General features: G+C 42.4%; 1 protein-coding gene and 1 long non-coding RNA gene across 8 annotated transcripts in view; one reads left to right on the forward strand and one right to left on the reverse strand.

The window, feature by feature from the left end:
- Positions 1-12,512, forward strand: part of LOC123375387 — a 33,515-nt gene extending 21,003 nt beyond the window's left edge. Inside the window, exon 4 of the long non-coding RNA XR_006581427.1 lies at positions 12,440-12,512. This is a non-coding gene — a long non-coding RNA (uncharacterized LOC123375387). The remainder of the gene's footprint in view (positions 1-12,439) is intronic.
- TTLL7 (tubulin tyrosine ligase like 7) overlaps positions 1-25,220 on the reverse strand; it is a 122,253-nt gene that overhangs the window by 39,569 nt on the left and 57,464 nt on the right. For all 7 annotated transcript variants that reach the window (XM_045026213.1, XM_045026211.1, XM_045026212.1 and 4 more), the window contains 5 exons: positions 24,925-25,089; positions 24,042-24,200; positions 3,429-3,523; positions 1,984-2,131; positions 1,823-1,896 (listed from right to left, as the gene is read on the reverse strand). In XM_045026213.1, coding sequence (XP_044882148.1) covers positions 1,823-1,896; positions 1,984-2,131; positions 3,429-3,523; positions 24,042-24,200; positions 24,925-25,089 — 641 coding nt within the window. The remainder of the gene's footprint in view (positions 1-1,822; positions 1,897-1,983; positions 2,132-3,428; positions 3,524-24,041; positions 24,201-24,924; positions 25,090-25,220) is intronic.

Raw genomic sequence — 25,220 nt, forward strand, 5'->3', positions numbered from 1 at the left:
GCGCTCTGATTCCCCGCCGCGGCTGGGATTTAAAGAGCTCTGGGCTCCCCACCGCAGCGGGCAGCCTAGAGCCCTCTGATTCCCCGCCGCGGCTGGGATTTAAAGAGCTCTGGGCTCCCCGCCGCAGCGGGCAGCCTAGAGCCCTCTGAGTCCCGGCCGCGGCTGGGATTGAAAGGGCTCTGGGCTCCCCGCCGCGGCGGGCAGCCCGGAGCCCTCTGATTCCCCGCCGCGGCTGGGATTGAAAGCGCTCTGGGCTGCCCGCCGCGGCGGGGAGCCCAGAGCGCTCTGATTCCCCGCCGCGGCTGGGATTTAAAGGGCTCTGGGATCCCCGCCGCGGCGGGCAGCCCGGAGCCCTCTGATTCCCCGCCGCGGCTGGGATTTAAAGAGCTCTGGGCTCCCCGCCGCAGCGGGCAGCCTAGAGCCCTCTGAGTCCCAGCCGCGGCTGGGATTTAAAGAGCTCTGGGCTCCCCGCCGCGGCGGGCAGCCCAGAGCGCTCTGATTCCCCGCCGCGGCTGGGATTTAAAGGGCTCTGGGCTCCCGCCGCGGCAGACAGCCCAGAGCCCTCTGAGTCCCGGTGGCTGAGATTTTCTTTAAGTTAAAAAAATTAAAAATTTAATTTTTTTAAAATAGCACCAAACTTTAAGGGTGCGGCTTATAATCAGGAGCGGCCTATACTCGGAACAATACGGTAATTCAATATGAGGAAAATATACTCCACTGCAAAGGGCCCACATGAAACCTACACCCTCCTTAAGCCCCTCAAATTCAGTAAGGTACTTAAGCACACGCCTACCTTTAAACATGAGTAGTCCCACTCAAGTCAATGGGACTACTACAATGCTTAAGTACCTTGCTGAATCGACACCTGAAGATATAGAACCTGACCCAAAACCTACTGAAGTCAATGGAAAGATTCCCATTCACAGAATCAGGTCTGAAGTCGGCGCAGACATACAAGTTTCCTGCGGTTCTCATTTAAAACACTAATGTCATGCCATGCAACAATAGTAATGGATTGATCATCTTTCCATATGGTAAGGGAGCTTTTTTTAATCTAGATTTTTCTCATTAACAGTTTAAAACAATTATTTACTTGTATCTTAAAAGTACAGTCAGCTCCACTTATACAGAGGTGGCATAATGCTCACATATGTACTCCCTCAGTCCTGGAGCTGATGTTAAAAACAGCCTTTATTCCTTAGGATGATACTTTCAAATATAATATTTATCATAGATACTTATGATAGAATAAAGTTGTTGTTTATTTAAATTTTGTCTTTTTCAAGTATTTAATCAACACGGTGTGCTTTGTCTAGAACATAACAAAATCTACATACTGTTAAGTAGTGGGACCTTTGCTCCATTAAAACTTACCCCATTGTTTGTTATTTTCAAAGGAAAAATACCTAAAGACATACCATAGATAGGCATCATCATTATCACCCCCTTTCTGCCTACAATTTGCTAGCAATAGGAGTGTTGCCTGGCTGCAGGAACATGCCCTTTATCTGCAGCCCTGCTTCTCAGTGACCTCAATATTTAAGTCCAAGTCTTTCAAGTAATTATGCTGGTGCCTATAGACCATATCACTGATGCCTTATAAATGCCAGATGCAAACACAGACCTTGGATTAGAAGTCCTATTACCTGGGAAAAGACAGCAGCTGGTGGACATCAATACTTAAAATAAATTCCTGTCAATAATTTTTTCTGCAGAAAATCTATCATCGCCTCACAATACCTATTTCCATTATTCTTAAATAAATAATTCAATTCTGGACTGATTCATCCCACACAAGCAGGAAGAGGGAGGGCACAGTTACCTGTAGTTCCCCATGTGTCTGTTTTCATGCTCTTCTTTGGAAATCTGTTTACGAACTTGCGCAAGTCTCTCTTTCTAGAAATCAAGTAAGAAAGAATTAAAACTGACTGAGTACAAGCCTTGGGAGGGAAGGAGGAGTAACTTTGTAAAATTCCTTTATACCAGTTCTTCTCTTCTCCTCTCTAGCGTCTGGCGCTGTTTTTCCCAGTCAGAGGATCCTGGTGACAGTCTTTTCATTGAGCCTTGACCATAAAGTCTCTTTTGAGCCTCAGCTTTTTGTTGGGCTAAGTTTCTCCTTTTATCACTTGTCCTAAAATAGAGATTACATTCAAATATGACTCAGTTAATCCGGAAAGCAATAGCTTTTAATCAGGATTAGGAGACGACTGCATTACATTGTTATAAACATAGCTGAATTCTTAGTTTTTTTATAATGAAATCTTTTGTACATATTTATCTGGCACAGTCATGGGATGGGATACAGTCCCAACATGCAATCAGACCTGCACAGGTGCAGAACCCCCAGTAATTTTAATGGGACTCCATATAGGCAGACAGCTATAGCTGTGCACAATCCCACTGAAATCAATGGGGTTCTGCACAGGCACAGAGGTCTGTCCTCACAGATCCAATTCCAGGACGAGGGTCTAATGTATTAACCTCTGTGTAGAGGTTGTCACTCCATACCCTCTTACAACACATTTGAGCTGAGAGGTACTTTCACTGTAAAAGAAACCCCCTGTCTTTTCCTATCAAACACTCTATGCTGTAGATCTTATAGATAAGATAAAAAAATAAATACTGCTTAAGAATGAATTCTTATAGTATCAATTGTTATGGCTGTGATAACTCTCTGCTTTTTAGTACAGTACCGTACTGATTTTGTGCTACCACCCAATGTGCAACCTTGACCTTAACTTACGGTAATTATTTTCCATTAGGTTTACAACTGAAAACTGCACCATTTCCTCCAGTTTACCCCCACCTCTGTGTTCTGGTGTTAGTAGAAATGGATTGCAGTTGTGGATGCTACTGCCATCAGATCAAACTACCAAAGTGCAAGTGAACCCATGCCAGCACTTACCATCCACACTCTGAGACCTGAGTGAAAAATTATTAAAAAGAGAATCAGGAATGGTAATCAATACTCTTTTTTGTAATGCACACTAATGAGGAGTAAAGTTGAAGTTGAGTCACGTACACATAGTAAAACTGGTACATAAGAAAACTTTGCCATTCACACAATTTAAGACTGGTAACAAATTTGCCATTCACACAATTTGGGGGGAGGGATAGCTCAGTGGTTTGAGCATTGGCCTGCTAAACCCAGAGTTGTGAGCTCAATCTTTGAGACGGCCACTTAGGGATCTGGGGCAAAAATTGGTCCTGCTAGTGAAGGCAGGGGGCTGGACTCAATGACCTTTCAAGGTCCCTTCCAGTTCTAGGAGATAGGTATATCTCCAATTATAAAATTATAAAAAAGACTGGTAAAAAATTTTCCATACTGCACATATCCCATGATTTTCCCACATTCAATATGAAAAAAGGACAGTAAACGTCACACTCCTATAAAAAAAGTTAGGGTGAGGATTAAAATGCAAGTTTACCTTATGTTGAGAAGCTTTAGTGCATTTAGTAGAACACCTTTTTTTACATCATAGTCTATTTTTTGGTCAGTTCCAAAGCTCGGGGCTCGATTAATCTGAAAAATTGAAACACAGAAAATACAAGAATGTTTAACTTCAGTGTATGAAATATACACACATTTTTCATAAAGACTTCTTTTAAAATCTACTGACATGAAAATAATTAGATTAATAAAATAAATGTTAGGAAGCTAATGTCATGAAAACTGAAAGAGAGAACATTTAACACGAAAGTTATCATTATACAGGATTTAAAAGAAAAACCATGAAAAGTCATTAAAAACATGGTGGGAGAAGTTTAGCTACTGTCTTCTTGGAAGGTCTCCCATCCAAAGATTTATCAGGCTCAATCTTTCTTAGATAGTCTGATAGACTTAAGCCTCCTCTGGCAGCACGCGAGCCAAAGATTTTTTTGTTGTTCAGTGCCCTGATAGTACAAATACTTTGTGGGTAGTCCACGCTTAAAATCAATCATGTAAATAAACGTTGAAAGAAGTGGAGCATTTAATTAATGGGCCTCTGGGGGCAAGAACTCAAACCCAACTCTCATACATCATATTACAGAAAACTGTCACTCGACAGGGCAGATGCATTTTAAATAAGATTTTATGTAGGTAAAATATTTAAAGTAAAACTACATTGATTAGATATGTTTGGATAAGTTAAGGGTAAATACCAGACAGTTTTATTCATTTTTCCAATAAGTTAACTTCCTGGCTTTTATGTACACTGCATGTCCAGATACCAGTGAAATTGTAGTTAGATATAGTGTCATTTTTGGGACTTTTGAAATGCTATTTTGGCCCAAATTTTTAAGTCACGATTGCATGCACCCATAGCACATAGTAACAGCTAAAGCCCGTGAGCCCACCCACACAAGGGATTGCACATGTGCAAATAGGGAACATGGCATGCAGAAGTTCATGCTGATTTTTGAAATTGTGGGCCTTCAAATATTCCTGTATTGTTAACACTTTAGATTACAGCTGCAGCATTCCTGCAGAGAACGTGAGAAGTAATTACAGCACATTGTACTGTTTACATATCTTATATCCTGTCATTTTACTTCGATAATGTAATACAAGTGAATAATATAGTTACACAGGGAATATATTTAATATGTTAATATAGATTAACAAACATTATTATAAAAATGATCTGTGCTATGTATCTAAGATAGAAAGGAAAATTCAATTACACTGAAAACTAACTCTTGATTTAAATGACCTTTTATTTCTTACAAAGTGGTGATATGGAAGAAAAAGGTTTGCAGCAAACCTGAACAAACATAACCACGTTAGTTGTGTTTTATGAAGGAAGAAGGTGATTTTGTTATTATAAAACACAGTGTGTACAAAACGCTGCACTACGATTTCTGTGGGTATGTGTACACAGCATTTTGGACTGAGACTCCCAGCCCAGGACAAGAGATGTGGGCTAGTGGGGCTCGCACTAGCACTCAAAAAATAGCTGTAAAGATCGTGCTTAGCAAGGGGATGGAAAATTGCTTCTTTGACTTTTTCTAACCACTGGATAGATATTCAGAAGCATTCAACAACTCAAGAAGACTCCAAAATTAAGAGAGACAGGTCAAAAGCTGAGAGACCAACTACTTGAGAAGTGCACTAGTCAGTTTGAAATGCACTGCTTAAAGTACAGTATCTTAATGCTACTATGAAATGTATGGTGGTGAAACATGGGCGCTGATGGAGATGGAGGAGCAACAACTGCTTGTCACAGAGAGGGTGATGGAAAGAATTCTTGGGATTTCATTCCACCACTGAGTCCCCAGTGAAGTGATCAGACAGCAGAGTGGAGTGCGGGATGTCACTGAAAGCAGGTACAGTAAAATGTGATGGGCCAGGCATTTATCTAGGCTCACTGACAATTGATGGACTGCAGCTATCGCGAGTGGTACCCACGAGAACTGAAATGATCACTCGGCCAACCTTCAAAGAGATGGGAAAATTTTATCGTGAAAAGGCTTGGCCGCACATGGAGAAGGAAGGCCAGGATAAGAGAAGGATGGAAGACGTGTTGTGATCTGTGCAATCTATACAAGGGATGAAGGACCGATCGATCAAGGTGATGATTACATTCATTTTAACAAAAAGGAAACTTGTGAGAGCTATTTACTGTAGTAAGGTTTTTTTTAATTATAGATATACACACGATAGCTCTAACACAAATGACAGCTAACAAAAAGCAATTGTATGCAGCATTCGAATAATGTTTTGGAAAGAAACAGTAAAGATGATCTGCAAAACCTTTTAGTTAAAGATTCACACTAAGTGACAGAAGATTAGTACAGACTTCACAATTATAAACAGCTACATTTTAAAAAATAAAGATTGGAAAATCATTTCCTCCTTCATTTATGCACCAAGTCCTGAATTCAGGCTGAGGATTCTGGGTTTCCAATACAAAGCTGATGTCATCTCAGATGCCTGCTGTACTGCCTGCATTAGGGGTCTGAGATGTCAAGGAAACACTTAATTCTAATCCCCTGATTTAGTAGGAAAACAAAGAAGGAAATGATTTTTTTTTGTATTATTCATTTTATCAGCTTATAGTTGGATACCTATTCTGTTACTGATCTAGGATATTGCACATATTTCTTTTCATAAGCTTTGTTACTTTATGTATTTAAGATGCAAGAGGCCTGCTATCTGTAAACTGTAAACAGACCGTTCAGATCTGCCGCCAGACTTCAAAGGCAGGATGCCACGTTCTTCCCTCCAGCCTCGCCATTACACTCAGCACCACTTTGCTGATGGCTGGGCTTCTTCTCAAGTTTTACTCCAGAAACTAATTTGGAAGCAGCTCTCAATTTAGCTTCTACATGTGAATGTAATATTTCAGAGGCCCTGCTGTTTGCCTTGTGCTGTTGAGCACACAGAGGAGGAAAGGAGTGGAAACAGTAGTCTGAGGCTTGTTTTACACTAGTAACTTATGTCAATATAAGTACGTTGCTCAGGGGAGTGGAAAATCCACACCCCTGAGCTATGTAGTCATACCAAACTAACCCCCAGTGTAAACAGTACTTCTCCCATTGCCATAGCTACCACCTCTCAGGGTGGTGGAGCACCTACACCAATGGGATAAGCTCTCCCATTGGCATAGATAGTGTCTTTAGTAAGCACTACAGCTGCACTGTAAGTATAGACAAGCCCTGAGGAAAAAAAACCTCCCTGTTTTAGTCCTTCAGCCTCTACCAATGCATTAACAGGCCTTTAGAACCCATGACAGTACCTTTTCCAGGCTCCATCCAATGGCTGCCAAGAAAGAACTAATACCCTATTACTTAAATGGAATATGACCACTAGTGTCTTTCCTCAAGGCAGAGATTGCCAGGGAACCTAACCAGAGAGTGAAGTGGCTGAGCTCAGTTGGAATGAATTCTTCACCAGTAGGGAACTAGAGAAAGAGTTTGACAGACTCTGCATTTGGATGGATCTATGAGCCATTTGGCCACAAAAGCCCTTTTGGCCTACTTTGAACAAACCCTCTAACTACAACTTTTAAACTGCTTTTCCTTCACCTTTCTTCCACTTGCCTAATCTGCCCTGGTATCTGCTTCTATTAGCACTTTTCTTGGTGGGTCATTTATACAATAAATGTTTTAGTACTAATTTATAAATGGATTCATCCCACGAAGATACTAGCCATGTCATATTCCAGAGTTCCTGGGGCAGACCATCACCAAAACAGATTTGAACAATCAACATCCAAGCTAGTTTATAGTCAGCAAGCATATGGGATAACACACAGAAGAGAAAAACTGCTGGGTAAATAATAGATGTGTACAACCACATTATTGCTTACAAGAGTCCAGTATGTTGAGACATTTTGTAGATTATATTTTTATAATCTCACAATCCTATCTGCTGAAGAACTTGTTTAATACTGATGATTCTTTAGTTACTGATTTTTAAACAGTTACTGAATTTATTTCAGAATTGTCAGTGTGAGTTTGTAATTTTTCTCCAGCTGAAGTCCTCAAACTTTGTTCCTACAATTAAAAGTTGCACAAATGTTGTGCATACATTTGCACAAGTCAGGCGTACACAGTTAGATTGCAGTTTTATTGCCATGCATATTACGTAATTGTATACTTGTCAAATTTGAAAGAATGGCACAATTGCCAAATCTGTAATTCTTAGTATAAATAGCTATAAACTTGTGTAGCTATTTATGCTATCTAAAGATCTCATCTGTTTTCATTTGCAAGGGGATCTAATTTTATAAGATGAAAGGAATGGTTTTTAACCTCTGGCTAATGCTTAAGACACTAATTGTCTAGAAGTCAGTAAGTCAAATGAAACCACATCACTCACAAAACCAAAACACTAGGGGTTAGGATTTAGTAACTGTGATGTTATCTGATTAAAATATGACCACGTATATCATTGTTGCTACCACTGTTATACAACTTCAACAAATAAGGTGTCTATTGAAAGGTTATGATTTGCCAAATATGATTATGCTAACTTGTATGAATGTATCATTTTTGCATCTGAAGTTATGAATATTAACTATGTACCTGTATTTCAAATGTTTGCTCCTGTGGTAACACCCATCAGGTATTTAGCCTGCACATCTTGAAGCAACTATTCAAGTTAAATGGCCCGTCAAGGAACACTTAACTCACAATGGACTATGGAAGACGCCCATCCACACCTGATGGACTTTCATGTGACCGTTCTGTCTAGAGTATGGGTAATGGCCTCTGCTATGACTAAGGAAAGCATATATGGACATGTGACTTGCCCACATGACTCCAAACCCCATCTTGTTGCCTGTAATTTTCCACAAACTAGAACAATGGGTTTTCCCTTCACTTGGCAGAAGCTATAAAAATCCCTGGAAGAATCTGCATTTTGCCTCTTTCTTACTCAAACCTCTGGACTATGAAATTGTACTAATGGGAGCATTCTAACCAAGGGACAGAAGACCTTCCAATGATTTGGAAGCAACCAGAGATTTAACAAGCCAGCAGTTTATTCCATCACTGTTACAAGCCTGATCCAACAAATTTGCAATTGTTGTATGTATTTGATTCCTTTAACCAGTTTTAACTCTCACCTTTCTCTTTCTTTCTTTCTTATAAATAAACCTTTAGGTGTTAGATACTAAAGGATTGGCAACATACTGACCTGGGTATGTGGCTGGTTCTTTGGGAATCAGAAGAACCCTTTTGTTTGTTGAAACTGGTTTTAAATAACCATTCATTATTAAGTCTAGTGTCTGGTTGTTGAATCCAAGACTGGAATACCTAAGGAGGCTGCATTTCTGACTTCTTCTTAGCCAGTGTGGTAAGACAGAAGTTTACTTTTGTTGCTGGTTTGGTATATCTCATGGATGAATAACTACTACTAGTAGTTTGTCGTCTTCGTCTTCTTCTTCTGGTGGTGGTGGTGGTTGTTGTTGTTGTTGGGGGGGGAAGGGGAATCTGCCCTTTTCCCCAGCAGCTTGTTCTGAATTTGGCATTCTCACTTATGACCCACAGAGGCATGGTGACAGTATCCTTGTCAAAAGATTCAACAGCAGACTCCTGCTCTCCTGCTCTCCTCTTCCTGAAGCCCATTATTGTGGAGCTGATGGAGGATCAAAACATGCAGCTCTCACAATGCTGAAGTCAATGATGTCCCTTAGGGGAAAGCCCTATAGGCCGGATATATCTACATCCCATTTTGGAGTGAGTGGGAGCAGGCCTCCCAGCCCAGGTTGCCAGACTTGGGGTAGCAGGCCTGAGATAGAGCTCTAAAACTAGCTGCATAGCCAGCACTTTGAAACTGAGGCTCAGGCTCTGCAGCATAGGGAGGCGGATGGGCTTCTGAGCCTGAACACCAGCTCAAGCCTCAACTTCAACACTCTGACTTATACAGCTATTTTTAGAGTGCTTGTGCGAGCCTGCTATCCCAGGTCTGTCAATCCAGGCTGGGAGGCTCCCTCCCGCATCCTCCAAAATGCTTTGTAGACTCACCCATCGAACTTAATAGAGATTAAAACCTATGTAAAGTGCTTTGCAAAGCTATAGAATTAATTGAATAGAGAATGATATCCTTTTTATAGCAGGGATCTCTTGTTTCATTGTTACGTTGCTGATCAATTAGGGAACATGCTCGTTTAAAGTTGTGCAATGTTCCCTTCTAACGTTGTTTGGCAACTGCCTGCTTTGTCCACTGCTTGCAGGAAGAGCAGCCCGTTGCAGCTAGCTGGTGGGGGCCTGTAACCAGGGTGGACCAGCAGCCCCCCTATCAGCTCCCCGCTCCCCTAAGTTCCCTGTGTTACAGCTGCCCAGCAGGCTACCAGTTGCCAGTAGTTCAGCTGTTCCTCCCCCCACTGCCATGTGCTGCTCCTGCCCTCTGCCTTGGAGCTGCTCCCAGAGATTCCTGCTTGCTATGCAGGGAGGGTGGGGAGGGGCCTGTCAGGGTGTCCCCTCCCCCTGCAACCCGCTTACCCCTTCTCCATATACAGCAGGGAGGGGACACAGAGGGAGAGAAACAGAGAGCGCTTGGGGCAGCAGCTGCTGTCTCAACTTCCTGATCCACTTAAAAGGACAATGCATTTAAGAGTGGGTCAGCTTCCTTAAAGGGGCAGTGTGCATCTCTCTCTCTCCCACACACAAGGTGTGTGTCTGTCTCTGTCTGCTATGCTGTCTCCCCTCGTGTTCGTGCTGCCTTGTGTGAGAGGCTATATTAACAACGTGATAACCTTTGAGGGTTCAGCTGAGTGCTAGTTCATCATTTAGCAGCAAGGCATTCCCTGGGAAATATCCCACCCTCTAAGTTCACCACCTCAACCAAGCTTCACTATCATCATAGCTATGAACAGTATTAAATTGTTTGTTTAAAACGTATACTGTGTGTATATCTATATTATATATAGTTTTTTTGTCTGGTGAAAAATATTTCCCTGGAACCTAACCCCCACATTTACATTAATTCTTATGGGGAAATTGGATTCGCTTAACATCATTTCGCTTAAAGTCGCATTTTTCAGGAACATAACTACAACATTAAGCGAGGAGTTACTATACTTCCCTGGGCTTGGTATAAATGGGTTGGGGGGAAGAAAGAGAGAGAGAGAGAGAGAGAGAGAGAGAGAGAGAGAGAGAGAGAGTGTGTGTGTGTGTGTGTGTGTGTGTGTGTGTGTGTGTGTGTGTGTGTGTGTGTGTGTGTGTGTGTGTGTGTGTGTGTGTGTGTGTAAAAAGCGGAGAAAGCTAGCAGACACCAAAAGAAGTCTTTGTGAGGACTTCAAGTTATCTTTGGTACAAAAATCAGGCCATGGGACAAATGGCCTGATTTTTGTACCAAAGATAACTTGAATAATATCATATTCTCTTCCTATTAGACACAATGAGGCACGGCCTCAAATATAGGTGAATTGCTCAGGCCAAAGGGGCAACAGTAATACTAAATTAAAATTTAAAAACAAACAAACCAACCATTCATGATACAATTGAAATGCAGACATTTCTCAGGCTGTTTCCTGAGGATTAACTGAGTGATGGATTAGTGGCCTGCTGCATTCACCTAGCTAGTCATTAATGCTCATGCTTTGTGCCTCTATTACCATTGCTTCATTAACTATTATGGAGGTGCTAGGCACATCATCACAGGTAAGTTTGCATTGAAAAGGACAGTTATAATGTGGACTTTCTTCCACGAATTTTAAAAGGGAAACAAAATATTTCTTTTCCAAACTTACACCTCTTACCAAAGGGCTACTGATGAGATTGAGAAAACATTAAATGGATCGGTGAATATTTTAAGGTAGACACATTTAAAAATTGCTCATTTTTCAGATTTCATACTGGTTTTACAATAATTTTCTAGGGTGGGGGAGAGAGTTTAAAATCCCTCTAGCTGAACATTGACGAAGTTTACAAACGTCAAAATTCTCATATTTAGAGAGTTATTGATAACAGGCTGGTGATAGAATATATATTTATAGTATTCAGTAATCATTCCTCATTATTCAGCATAACTGTTCTTACTTTGATCAAGAGAAGCCCTTTATGGGTGGAAAATACATTTACTACCATAAGCCCGTGGAGTATGCATTTTATAGAACCGGAACAGATGATGCAGCAGGGCCCTATGCTGTCAGGCTCCTGGCAGGAGCCCCACTATTTTTGCATATAAATGTGAGTTTTTCACCTTAATAGCAATGACTTACAACTGTAAAAAAAGTTCAGATTTGACAGTACTTTAAGATTTTTTTTTGTGGGTGTCCATATGTTCAATGTCTTAACTCTGCATTTATGCTCCAAAAAAGCCACGTCAGTTTCCAGCACAAATAATGCATTACCCTGGGGCTAACCCTGTTTAAGTCCATTCCTCAATAATAGAACACATTAAAATACAGGAAATCCCAAGTTAAGGGTTTTCCATAAACTCTGGAAACCATTTATGTTCCTTACACAATATATCAATTAACTATCTGTATTTTTTAAAAAGCATAAATAAGAAATGAAAACCTGCAACAATGCATTCTAAAGTTTTGGATTCCTTGTTTTGTTAGTACTGTTTTTTCACAAATTGGATGGAATTTACTCCAAGTTAATGCATTTTTGTGTTGGAATATAAAGCTGGGGTTCTTTTGATGTCACAAACTACAGAAGCCCTGGGGAAATACAGCTTTCTATTAATGTTTCTGCTGAACATGCCTGAGTATGTTATATCCGCCCACTGCACAATTCTGCTGGGACTGTGCTAGTTTTTCTGGGCTAACACAGAGTACTTTGCATCACAGACCTCTCCCACACAGCAACAAGCTCTCAGCATCCATGTTTATTCACTTCCAGTGGCTGGCCTCAGTATCACAGAAGCCCACAGGCAATGGCTGTAGTGCTCCTTCTAAGAGCTGAAGAAGAGAGAAGCAAAGCAACCCCCTAATTACCTCTCTTCCCTCCCCTGGGACCAATTTCTAAGGCACCTTCCCATGAGTTCTCTTTCTCTCCCCAGAAGAGCTGCACAGGAGCAATGAGAGCCTGGTCCTGCCCATCTTCTCAGAGTAGCAGCACAAGGGAGGAAGAACCAACAGGCAACAGTAAACATCATAGTCCTGTTCAGGGTGTTGCTGTGTGCAAAGAGCTAGGTGAGGGGACAACACACTGCTCTTCTACTGGCCCACTCACTCTGACATGGTAGGAAAGCTTGCTGGCCTGTGCTTCAGTGAAGCGCAAACCCAACCATCCGTTTCACTGCGAAACTGCAACATGCTGAAGTATAGATTGGTACGGTTCTCTGCGTGTGTATTTTAAAACATGCTATCTTGATTGCAAGAAATTGAATATTTTGAGGTTAATAATCACACTTTTTGGGGAAGGAAGCCTTATGATCCCCCCCTTGAAGTATTTCCTTAACATAGCCATCTCCCCCCAGGAATGCTTGCTCCCTACTGTTACTTACTAAGGGTATGGCTACACTTGAGAGTTGCAGCGCTGGTGGAGGCTTTCCAGCGCTGCAATTAGTAACTGTCCACACCTGCAGGGCACATCCAGCGCTGCAACTCCCTGGCTGCGGCGCTGGCTGTACACCTGGGTCTGCTTGGGGTATAACGATTGCAGCGCTGGTGCTGCAGCGCTGCTCGTAAAGTGTGGCCACACACCAGCGCTGTTATTGGCCTCCAGGGTATTAGGAGATATCCCAGAATGCTTTTAACTAAATTACTCTCTTTGTTTTGTTATGATGCCTCTCTTTGTTTTGTTGTGAACTCGGGGCTCCGGGAGCCGCTTATCTAAAAAACAAATACAGCTCCTGTTTGCTGTGATCAATCTGTAACTGACTGTGAACAATCAAATGAGATAACCCACTACCTTGCTGTGAATGAGGCAGGCAGGGGGATGAGTGTTTGCTTGAGGATAGAAACAGCGGGGGCAGGGGGAAGAAAGGGAGTCCGTTGGAGCAGCTGCTTATCTGGTCTGCAGGCTGTTTGCAGTTAAGAGTAAGGGGTTGGGGAAATTTTCAGATTTTGCAAGGCAGGGAGCTGATACTCAGTGTCAGCTCCAAAAATCCACTCTCTCTCTCTCTCCCGCTCCCTGTCACACTCCACCCCAACCCACTTCTTTTGAAAAGCACGTTGCTGCCACTTGAACGCTGGGATAGCTGCCCATAATGCATCACTCCCAACAGCGCTGTAAATGCTGCAAATGTGGCCACACTGCAGCGCTGGTAGCTGTGAGTGTGGCCACACACCAGCGCTTTCCCTACACAGCTGTATGAAGACAGCTGTAACTCCCAGCGCTGCACACCTGCAAGTGTAGCCATACCCTAAGAAGTGCCAAGCACAACCTACAAACTGCTTTGTACCTTTAAATCCCCCTTAACTTCAGTGGAAGTTAAGAGCAATCTGCATATTGCAGGGAGCAGTCAAGTATCCTACAAGCTCACTCTTCAAATGCTCTTTCTCAAACTTTGGAATGTAATATATGGCAACAGGCAAAGCTGATACACAGTTCATGCCCAAAAGGGAACTTTCTTTCTAAATTATACCGGTATAATAGTATCTATCAATATACCATGAAGAATATTGTAATATTTATCCTTCTCTGCAAAACACAGATCAGTTCAAATACAGAATCAGAAAAAGATGTTCCTGATTTTCATCCGCTAGGTGGCGCAATGTGGTTTGCTTTAAGGCAGTCTGAATGAGTCAGCACTCTTCCACATGCAATTTCTGTGAATTTGCAAAGGTCAAATTAGTCAAGTTTAGGCAGGAGGCTGTGATTTCTGTTTATTTTTAGAATAATGAATGCTGGGAAGATATTCCTGACTAGACACTGGTGCTCAAGAATATTTCTAATAACTAATGGGAGATGAAATGGAGACAATCTTAGTGTATCGCTTAATTTGAGTTTTGTAGGTTTAAATATCATTTTTAAATTTACATCAAAACAATGTTCATGACTGAATCTATGTTTGTCTTCATGCAGCCCTGCCCATAAATGAAGGTATATTTGTCTATTTTCATGGAAGTGAACCAACAGAGAAATAGCACGTTTTCTATTTTCATGAAACAGAACTAGACAAGCAGTGAATGTGGGGACTCAGAAAATCTGTATTCTATTCCTGGCTCTGCCACTGACCTGCTGTGTGACCCTGGACAAATCACTTCACCTCCTTCACCTTATACCTTTTATCTGTCTTGTCTACCAGGGGTTCTCAAACTTCATTGCACCATGACCCTCTTCCGACAACAAAAATTACTTCATGACCCCTGGAGGAGGGACCAAAGCCTGAGGGGGGTGGGGGGGAAGGGATTGCTCAGAGGCTTCAGCACCAGCAGGGGGCCTGTAATGTGAGCCATGCCACCCAGGCCTGAAGCCCTCGGGCTTTGGCTTCAGCCCTGAACAGCCTGGGTCCCAGCAAGTCTAAGCCAGCCCTGGCGACCCCCACTCAAAGGGGGTCTCAGTTTGAGAACTGCTGATTAGACTATAAGATCCTCAAAGCATTTAGGCACTAACACCCATTGACTTCAATAGGAGTTCGGAATCTAATACATTTGAAGATCTGGCCTAAGTTCTCAGGGGCTAGGAATGTCTCCTACTGTATTTAGGAACAGTGCCTGGCACAATGGGCACCCCAGTATCGGTTGGGGCCTCCAAGTGCAACTGTAATACAACTAAATAATAATCACGACCATACGTGGTATATGGTTAGGATATATTTCTGATTACACATTAGCTGGATCCTTTCTACCTTTTGTGTATCTCTCTACTGTAGTCAAGGGTATTTTATTATTTAAAAGAATTAAGTTAAGCAAAGTAGTTTTAATAAGTTTCTTGCTGGCCCTTGCTGGACCATACAGAGTGTATCTTCCTCTATCAGTGCCCAAGATTTTCTACAATGCTTGCCTATCCTTTGTCAATTGTTTCTGTTTAACCATTTGAAGTATAATTCTACTTTGAAAAGTCACTACATAAAAGTGGCAGCTTGTTACTTCACAGGTCTGCTCTCAGATTCCAATTCAGCAAGTTACTTAAGCATGTGCCTCGCTTTAAGAACATGAGTAATCCCACTGATTTAGATGCTTAAAATTAGGCACATTTTAAGCACCTTGCTGAACTATGGTCCTTGTGTATTAAGAGTCTGACTTGGTAACTTCTTTTAGTCATTCAAGTTTTTATTACTTTTCACTCCCATTAGCTCTGCAGAACCATCACAGCTGAGAAAAGATGAGCTGGATTCTATTCCTTCTACTACATCTTCAACAGAATTGTTCAATGAATTCTAATCAGTTACCCCGTCCAAATTTCCTAACAGCAATAGAGTTGCAAAATCTTTATTAAGAACATAATTGGAAGGTAATGAAGGAAAGGCACCGCTATGCCAGCATTAGCATAGGTGCAGGGTACTTAGGGGCTCGCCTTTGGCACAGGTTAGGGTTAGGTCAGGGGTGCCTTAAGATGTGCTCTAACTGTAATGCACTCTATAGACCGTTGCAGTGGTGCAGAATCCCAGAGGCTACACCACTCCTTCATGCCCTGACCGGAAAACCCTCTGTGACAGGGGAACCACAAATCCTAGGAACCTATGTGGCTGCTTTGTAGCCCCTTTTTTCTGGTGCAGCTGGCTTGGCTGCAGGGCAAACATGAATTGGACCCACGAGGGCAGCATACGTGTAACTACGATTTAAAGATGAGCCGGAAGATGACCAAGCTTATTCCTCCAACCCCAAAGATCAGTTGGCAGGGCTCACAATAAAAACCAAAAACCTCTATCCTTGTAAATTCAGCACACTGCATATGGAAACCATTGAGGCACAAAACACGTGGACCGCCACCATGCCACTTCACCCTCTTTTTGGAGGAGAGCTGCATGCTCTGTTCCTTATTTGAAATGAAGTTAATAAATAGTATGAGCTGAATTTAGCTCCCACAATTCAACTATTTGCCTTTCCAGCGCACCAAGCAGGAAACAAAGTGCATAAAAACAGTTACTAACCTGTTCTGTAACTTGTTCTTCAAGGTGTGTTGCACATATCCAGTCCACTTCAGGTGTGTGTGTGCCCAGTGTGTCATAGTCGGAGATTTTTCCCTTAGTGGTACCCATCATGGCAGCACATCCTCCCTCAACTACTCTCTCCTCCTGCATGGTGTGTAAAGAGCAGGGCCACTCCCAACCCACCTCAGTTCCTTCTTACCCAACAGACTCTGATACAGAGGGGAAGGAGGTTGGGTCACGGCATGGTTGTGTGCAACACAACTTGAACAACAGGTACAGAACAGGATAGTCAGCATTTTTTCTTCTTCGAATGACTGCACAGTGTCACAGGCTGTCCCTTTAAGGGAGTCAGTACCCAGCCTACCTGTGACAGACTATACTGAAGGGAATGAACCAACCTAGGTCCACCTGGGGACAATTAACTGCTTAAGTAGATGGAAGTATGTTAATTAACAAACACCTCAGTCTAATAGGTCTAAAAGGTTGGAGAGCTCAGTTAAAGGAAAGTTCCTGAGGACAAGGGAAGCTCCAGAGGAGGGGAGCTCCTGTGGAGCCTGAACTAGGTGAAAGTTCTCCAGGGCAGGAGTCCTGGGAGAGACCCTGAACAAGTAGGGGAAAAACTGCAGAAGCTCCCTGGGCTATGGAGAAGCCTGAGGTCTTACAGCAGAAGAAGCTACTGCTGGAACCCAGAAACGTTTACTTTGGAACTTTTGAGTTTTATCTGGCCTCTAAGGAGCCTTTAAACTCCTGTAGAAGTGCTCTTTCAGGAGGCTGTATTAAAGGGAGCTATACTCCTGCAGTGTGTGGCTTCTCCTTGACCAGGTTGTTTAAGTGACCTCATTATTATCTCATTAAGGAGGGGCAACTGAGTCAGGCCACTGCAGAGCCACACTCAGGCACAAGAAGTGCTCAGGAGACACTGCATGTCCCATACATATGTCCACTCTACTTCAGGTGACTCACAAGCAGTTCAATCCAGAGGCTGGGGAAAGGGTGAGGATCTGGAAGGAAGAGCATGCCCCATTGGTTATGGCATTGGACCCCAACCACAACTGCTCCAACCACCCATGTCTCTGGAAATCTGCTGAGTACCAGTAACAGAATTCCCTCAATGGGAAGAACAGTATTATCATCTATTCTGTGAGAAAGGCGCATAAAAACCAACCTTCAACTCTGGGAGGACCCTGAGTTTCCTGACCATGATGGTGCTGTGCCAGGCAGTGCTGAAGTCCAGGGGCATCTCTCTGGAGATGTTAGGGTGACCAGACAGCAAGTGTGAAAAATCGGGATGGGGCGTGGGGGGGTAATAGGCACCTATATAAGACAAAGTCCTGAATACTGGGACTGTCCCTACAAAATCGGGACAGCTGGTCACCCTAGGAGATGTTGGCACCAGGATCAGCACGCTGGGTTTACCCCTGCCCTGCACCAGAGAGAAAGCTCTGGACACACCGAAGATCTAGCTCTTCCCCCAGTACCAAGGGCTGATCTTGTCTTTGAAGTAAGTCCAAGCATCAGCCTGAGGATCCACCAAGGCTCGTCTCCCGGACCATCAGAGAGTCTGGCACTGAAAGGCAGAGTAGGTCCTGTGCTGCTCCATAGGCCTCCAGCATGTTGATACTGAGCGATTTTTCTTGGTGTTGCTGTTGCCTTAAAGGAGTTTGCACCATAGTGGGCATCAGTCTCACCAGGCCAGGCACCAGTGCCATAATAGATGACCCCTGATGAGAAGTCAGTACCAGGGAGCATCTCTTCCCAGAGGATGCTCTATCCTGTCCTCCTCATTTTTGTTTACTGGTGGACAGTACCAGGGATCTTGATCTTTGAGCAGAGACAAAGATTCAGCTCCTTCCATAAATGATCTGATCCTCTGTGCTTCATGAGGATGTGGCACAGTCTCACCTTTCTGTCCCGGGTTTGAAGTCCCTGCAAATCTGGCAGGAGTCGCGAACGTCACCCTCATCGAGACACTTCAGGAAGGTGGAATGAGGGTCACTCACCGGCATAGATTTCCTGTAGCCAGCACAAGGCTTAGAACTCAGAGACTGAGGCATATCCCAGTACCAGCTGTTAGTATCCCATGGATAAAAGGGAACCAAAGATCCAAGAAAAACAGCAAGGAAAACCTACACTAATCTGACACTAACAAATACTAACTTAACTATTTACAGACAAGAAGAAAATTTCCCTGTAAAGGGAAAAACTTGCTGTAGCAAGACGATGTGTTTAGACTACTGATCGTAGGTGGTAAGAAGGAACTGAGGTGGGGGTTGGGGAGGCTACACCATTTATACCATCATGAAGCAGCATCTGGTGGCTGAAGCACAGCCCAGTGGGTAAAGGGAAAAGTCTCAGACTCTCGTGCACTGGGCGTGGAAGGGATATATGCAATCACTTGAAGAGGAATTCATTTTTCCATTTCAAACAATCACAGAAATGCCAGAAGACCATCCAGAATTTCCACGGGTATTTACTGTCCTCTTCTTCATATAGAGAGTCTTCCAACAAAAGCATACCTAAATTGTCTAGGTCTTTTAGAGATTGTATTTTCTACATTTTGGTACATGTAAGGAATGTTGATGCCTCATTTCATAGTAGATTGAGTTCTCTCTTTTCTTTAAAAGAACACTAGTGAACCTAAAACTCACTCTGTTTTGGTTCATAGGTCTCAGGATTAGAAACAATCCTCTGCTCAGTATGCATTGTTAAGACAGCAGGATATTCACATTTACAACACACTTGCTCTCTGAAGTGGGCTGCCTCAGAGAGAGTAGGATTTATATGAATGTCAGTATCTTGCCTACTCTCAAAACAGAAAGGCACCAGAAAGCACAGCATGATGTGAATGGATAACAATTATTATTGAGACTACATCTAAACTTGTATCCAGGGGTGTGATTCCCTAGCTTGTATAGACAAACTTGTGCTAACTCTCATTGAGCTGGCATACTAAAAATAGCCGGGTACCCATGGTAGCACAGGCAGCTGTGAGGAGTAGCATGGGCTAGCTGCCCCAAATACAAACCCACCTGGACCTGAGGCGTACATACTTGGGGCAACTGCTCTCACATTTTTTAGTGTGCTAGTTCAATGACAGCTAGCACAAGTATGTGTATGCAAGCCGGAAATCACACCCCTAGCTCCAAGTGTGGATGTTGTCTCAGAAACCACTGATTTGGGTTTGTTTTTGTAAGTTTCCATAGGATTAACTTTTCAATTTAGATCTATGTTTTAGGGCACCTATTTGGAGACAAACAGGTATTTGAGTAATTAAAGCTAATTTTGCAGGACTGACTATTGAAAAATGCAGAGTCAAATGTTCAGAGATGAGGTTGTAAGAAGAATCGCAGTCCCAAGCACCTCACTGCTCCTGCTCACTGGATCCCTTTGGCAGGCTCGGGAGCCACGTGGAAAGCAGAAGTACATCAGGACCCTGGGACCCATGTCATCCCCAAAAGGGAGAGCCAGAGAGTGTCCTGAGGATTGGTAACATGGGAGCCCTCTCAGAACCAAGACTGTGGATCTGCCCCCATATTCCCTAAATTTGGGTTAATGTTTCTTCTTTCCTGGTAACACCACTGGGCCCCTGTCACAAAGACCCTACCCTACCCTCTGCTTCCTCAAAACCTTATGCTTGATGCCAGAGGTGAGCTGAGGTGTCCTCAAATGTTGGGTCCAATCAAGACCACCTGTGAAAGGGGCAAGCAGAGACAGAGGTCTACCCAAGATTGAAACAATCACAATAGTTTTCTTGTAATAATGTGTGCAGCTGCCTTTGTAAAATAAACCGCATGAGGTAAGGAAACATGCGGAGGCTGCATCCCTCATCACAATTCTATCTTGGCAGCACTCCCAATACACTGGGAAATCTCATGGACTTGCGATGTTTGTGCTTGTCACCAGTGCTACAGAGTGATTCACTCCTTTTAAGGAGTTCTTGGCAGGAGGGAAATGGGTGGAAAGGGACAAGACTGGGAATCTGGAGAAGAAACCAAAAATGTTATAGAAGGATAATGGCCGTAGTAAATGTCGACTTGAGGGTACTGCAAGCAAACAGCTGAACAAGCACAGTGAGTGTTCACAAAGGAGGTGTGGATGTGAGGTATAATGTTTGTATCTACTGCAAAGGGTGAACCTACATTAAATTAGTTCAATGTCTCTGGCAAACAAGATTTAAGGTTAGTCATGTCTCTTACCTCTAGAACTGAAACTAAATATGAAAACGTTATAAAATAAAGAGTATACGACTCCCCATGCCCATATGTAATACAGCTCCAAAGCAGTGTTTACTAATACCACCCCATATGCACACACCCCACACACAGAATCTAGGAGCAATGGGATTCTAGCCTTACAACTATTATCATGGGTGGCAGCCTCCAGAACCCTCATCTTCACATGCACCTTCATTTGACAACAAGCTAGGATGATGGAAATTGCATACATGTTACTAATGCTTAGGGGCTGGTGACTTGTATGAACACAGACATTTCCATTTCTAAAATGCAGATACAGCATTGTACATCATGTGCCGTTTCTGGTCAAGGCATCAATGCCAGCAAATTAGTCTCTCTACAGGGAAGAGGCAGAAGGAATATATGTTTTTCTAATTAAAGTTAGGCCAACCTTTGTGAGAAATATGCCTGCTAAACTACTCAATGACAGTCAGTGGTTGGAGAATAAGGCTATCATTTGGCATATTAATTATGGATGTTTTGCTCATCAATACCATCAATCATCATCATCATGTTTTACTGTCAGTAGGCAAACTTTTTTAAAAAATGCTTTGGTTTTTCCTCAAGCTATACAAGCACTGCAAGCAGCTCCCATAATAACATCACCTAGTTTGTTTGAAAAAGACAAAGCCCCAAACGTGCATTAACCGTGTATTTAAAGAGAGACCACTAAAAGGAAAACAAAAAACACACATACCCTGCTTCTGAGACTTGTTAACTACTATTTTTACAAGTAACACTTCAGATTAGAGGAAGAAAGTAAATTTGTTCACTTGACAGCACTCTTTATAGAGTCAGTTTAACTGTTTCCCCTGTTTAGTCAGTCAAACAGCTTCATCTGTTGTTTATGTGGGTCTTTCATGAAGGGAAGGGAAAAAATTCTCTCTCAAAAATAGGTAATTGTGATTGTAAATTCATAAAACATTGGCAAGGCCACAGGCAGTACCGAACCTGCACCTAATTTTGACTGGGTGTAAACAGATTAGGTTTCAAGATTAGAAGTAATCCATTTGTAAACTTAAACTATGTCTATACTACAGGTGCTACAGCAGCATAGCTGGTGCTACACCGCTGTAGCACAGACACTTGCTACAGCAACGAAAGAGGTTTTTCCATCGCTGTAATTAATCCACCCCGACAGGCGTTAGCTAGGTCAATGAAAAACTTCTTCCATCAACCTAGCAGTGTCTAGACAAGGGCTTAGATAGGCTTAATTACATCTCGCATGAGTGTGAATTTTTCATATCCTTGAGCAACATAGCTAGGTTGACCTAAATTTTAGGTGTAGACCAAGCGCTACTAATAAACTCTCTTACTAATCCACACTGTGGAGTGAAAAACTGTTTAAGGCTGGTGCCTACATTCTGCCTCTATGCTTCCCAGTTACGCTGATTACAGTTGCTTTGTTCAAGCAGCAATTGATTTTTGTATGCCCAAATAGTGTATCAAGTAGTTAGTAACAATGGGTGTGCAAGGGATTCTTGCTTTGGTGTTTGTCTTTTGGGTTACCAAAGACAACTAAAGTTCTGTTCAGTATGACTCCTTTTTTCCATCCACAGAAATGGAAGTGCTAATAGATTAAAGTTGCATTATGTACTTCAGAGTAGTTTGTCAAACAGAAGTTGCGAAGAGTGATAGAGAAGCTGTGTAGAGTTAAAGTAACTTTTAAAGTCAAACAAAACGTTCAGTGACCTTGCCTCCGTCTGGAAAATGCATCACATCTGTGTCAAGCAGTTTGTTAAAAACTGATACAGAATAAACCATTACAAGTCAAAAATTTTAAAAAATTCCTGCTGCATCTGGTGGGCAGGGCTAGTGGTGCCATTTTCTTTTCTGAACGGACAAGCTAAAGCCTATCTTGGGGGAAAGGTTCATTCACTAAAGAGCTTGATCCTGCAAGGCACCAAGCATTATGGCATGATCCAGCAAAACACTTAAACAAGGGCTTAGTTTTAAGTACCTGAATAGTTCTACTGAAGTCAATGGGATTACTCACATGCTTGAAGTTAGCACACGCTTGAAGTTAGCACATGCTTACGCACTTTGCTGCATCACCTCAGAGTGCTCAGCACCTGGTGGGATCAAGTCCAAAAGCTGTAAATGCCATCTCCAAAATAATGGATTCATGGCGTTATACTGTATGTTAAAAGTGACAAGCTTGTTCTCTATCTTAACTGAGAAAAGATAACAATATTTTGACAAAAGAAAAAGCTAGTTTCTAAACTAGAAATGGAAAATAAATCTTTCCAAAGTGATTTGTAGGTCTCCTCCTCCATAGACTAACTGTAATGTTGAAAATGCTGAGACATGTCAATATTCTTATTGTTTTTTGCGGAGAAGGTGCAAAAGGCTTGAGGATGTTTTTCACATCACCCTATGGAAGGCAGTATCTTCCCCTCTGCCTGAACTCATTCACAGACACCATCCTTCCAGCTAGGGAGGACTGCAGTAGACACCATTCAGACTTATCAAATATTTGTACTTAACCGGCCAGAGACATCTAACTGGATCTAACTGGACAAAATGTAATTAATTAATGGAGGGCTGATTCTGCCATCTTTACTCACATTGAGCAGTTGCACTGAAGCCAATGGGACTCCTTGCAGAGGAAAACAGTACTTCGTTTGAGTGAGAGTGGTCCTCAGGCTGGCATGTGGTCAGGAAGCCAGGGTTACACCCTTCCTCTCACAAAAAGTTGTATGTGAACTTTAAAGTGGTCAGGACCTTAGTTTTACATCTCTTGTGAAATACAACTCCTGCAGCAAAACAATATCCTTCCCTTACCCCAAACTTCCCAACCCCAGGATCATTCAAGGGCACCGATTCAGTAATAGCTCATGCTACTTCTATACTACATGCCACTACTGGCAGCTACATGCCACAGTAAAAAGCAAGCTGCATCCATGCTGCCGTGTGTAGCTACGTGTGTCAGTTAAAGGCTCTGGCAGTGGGAAGTAAGTGGGGAAAGGCTGAGCCTGAGCGTTCTTTCCCTGCTGCCCCCTCCCCACTGTCAGAGTCTTTTCCTGTGGCGGGGAAAGGCTCCAACAGCGGGAGGCAATGGGACACTATACTGCTAAAAACAGCAGAGTAGATGGGGAGGCACAGTCTGGGAGAGTAGAGAGCAGTGTAGGGTTTGTACTCACTCTATTCATCTAAGCTTACCTTGTGCTAGGGGGGCTCCCCATGTCTATTTGCTATTTGCTGCTGAAAGAAGCATGCAGTGTACACATACACTCAGAGGGATGAGTGCCAGCTATTTAATCACCAGTACCCCTCCCTACAATGCTTGGATTTTTCTTGGGAGTTTTCCCATGAAGGTATTGGCTAGGCATGACTGTACTTAGTTTTGTATAAGCAGACTTTACAGTCTAACCAAAGTGCTTTACCTCCAGGAGCCAGGGTTTTAGTTTTCTGTCCAGCAGAATATCAAATCCCAGTACTTCAAAGCAGACACTGTCACTTCCGGTAGCTTGGCCTGGTCTGCACATACGATAAGCATGAAGGACATGTGGCTCTGCTACTATGAGAGTCTTCACCACTAGTTCCTGTGGGGATTTTTCACAAAGTTACATTAGAACTGCAGGGAATGATATCAGCGTATTTTGAGATAAATCATAATCAAGTTTTTTCATATTCAAGTCTTCTGATACATTCATGACAAGAGGAATTGTCTAGATCTGTCATCTGTGGTTATGAAAAGGCTGAACAAATGATTGCTATACTTTTAAAGCAGTCTGAGGGAATTATATAAACAAATCCATTTTAAGGGATTTAAGCATAAATTTAGCCCTTTGTTTAAGCAGCTATTGAAAATAGCATTAAGTCTAATTTTGCCCTGCCTTATATCTTGGGCAACTCTAGTCTTATTAAGGGTTCCATGACATATAGGTCAGGGCAGAGTTTTCTCCAAATTTATCAATGTCTCCCCTGCTATTCTTATCGCAACTAATTCACTCTGTCCTACATTGTCTAGCAAAATGACTTCAATGCTAACCTTGCAGAAAAAAGTTTCTCCATAAAGAAGGCTAATTCAGTCTGAAAGCTGTCCTACTTATAAGCCTTAAAAAAAAATTTAAAACAACAGTTTGCCCTTAGCACCAATTTACAGTATGTGCTTTGTGGTGCGCATTATTGAGAGCTCGGATTAATAACGCTGCAATACACATGGTGGTTTCCACGCAAAGTCTAGAGATGACAGGTGACATTAATTTTCTAAACTGATATGCTGTATATACATAAATCATTAATTGCACATTCGTTTTATCTTACTGAAATATCACTCCAGAATTTGGAAACATCAAGGTGATTTGTTTGTAGAAACTCAGTAAACCATTTTATGGACCGTTTACTGCCTTTATCTTCTGTTTCATCCCGTTCAAAGTGCTCATTATGTTTATTCACAGAGTAGTTGGTTAGATGCATATACAACTGGCTCTGCAAGCAGGGAAAGGTAACAGATATCTCTTAAATATGGATCCAGAATATGTGGTTCAAAATAATTTAAAAAGAAAACCCAAGTAACTGAAATAAAAGCCTTTTAATGTTATATAAACCATGACATACTG

Source organism: Mauremys mutica, chromosome 8 (assembly GCF_020497125.1).
Source record: "Mauremys mutica isolate MM-2020 ecotype Southern chromosome 8, ASM2049712v1, whole genome shotgun sequence".
NCBI lineage: Eukaryota > Metazoa > Chordata > Testudines > Geoemydidae > Mauremys > Mauremys mutica.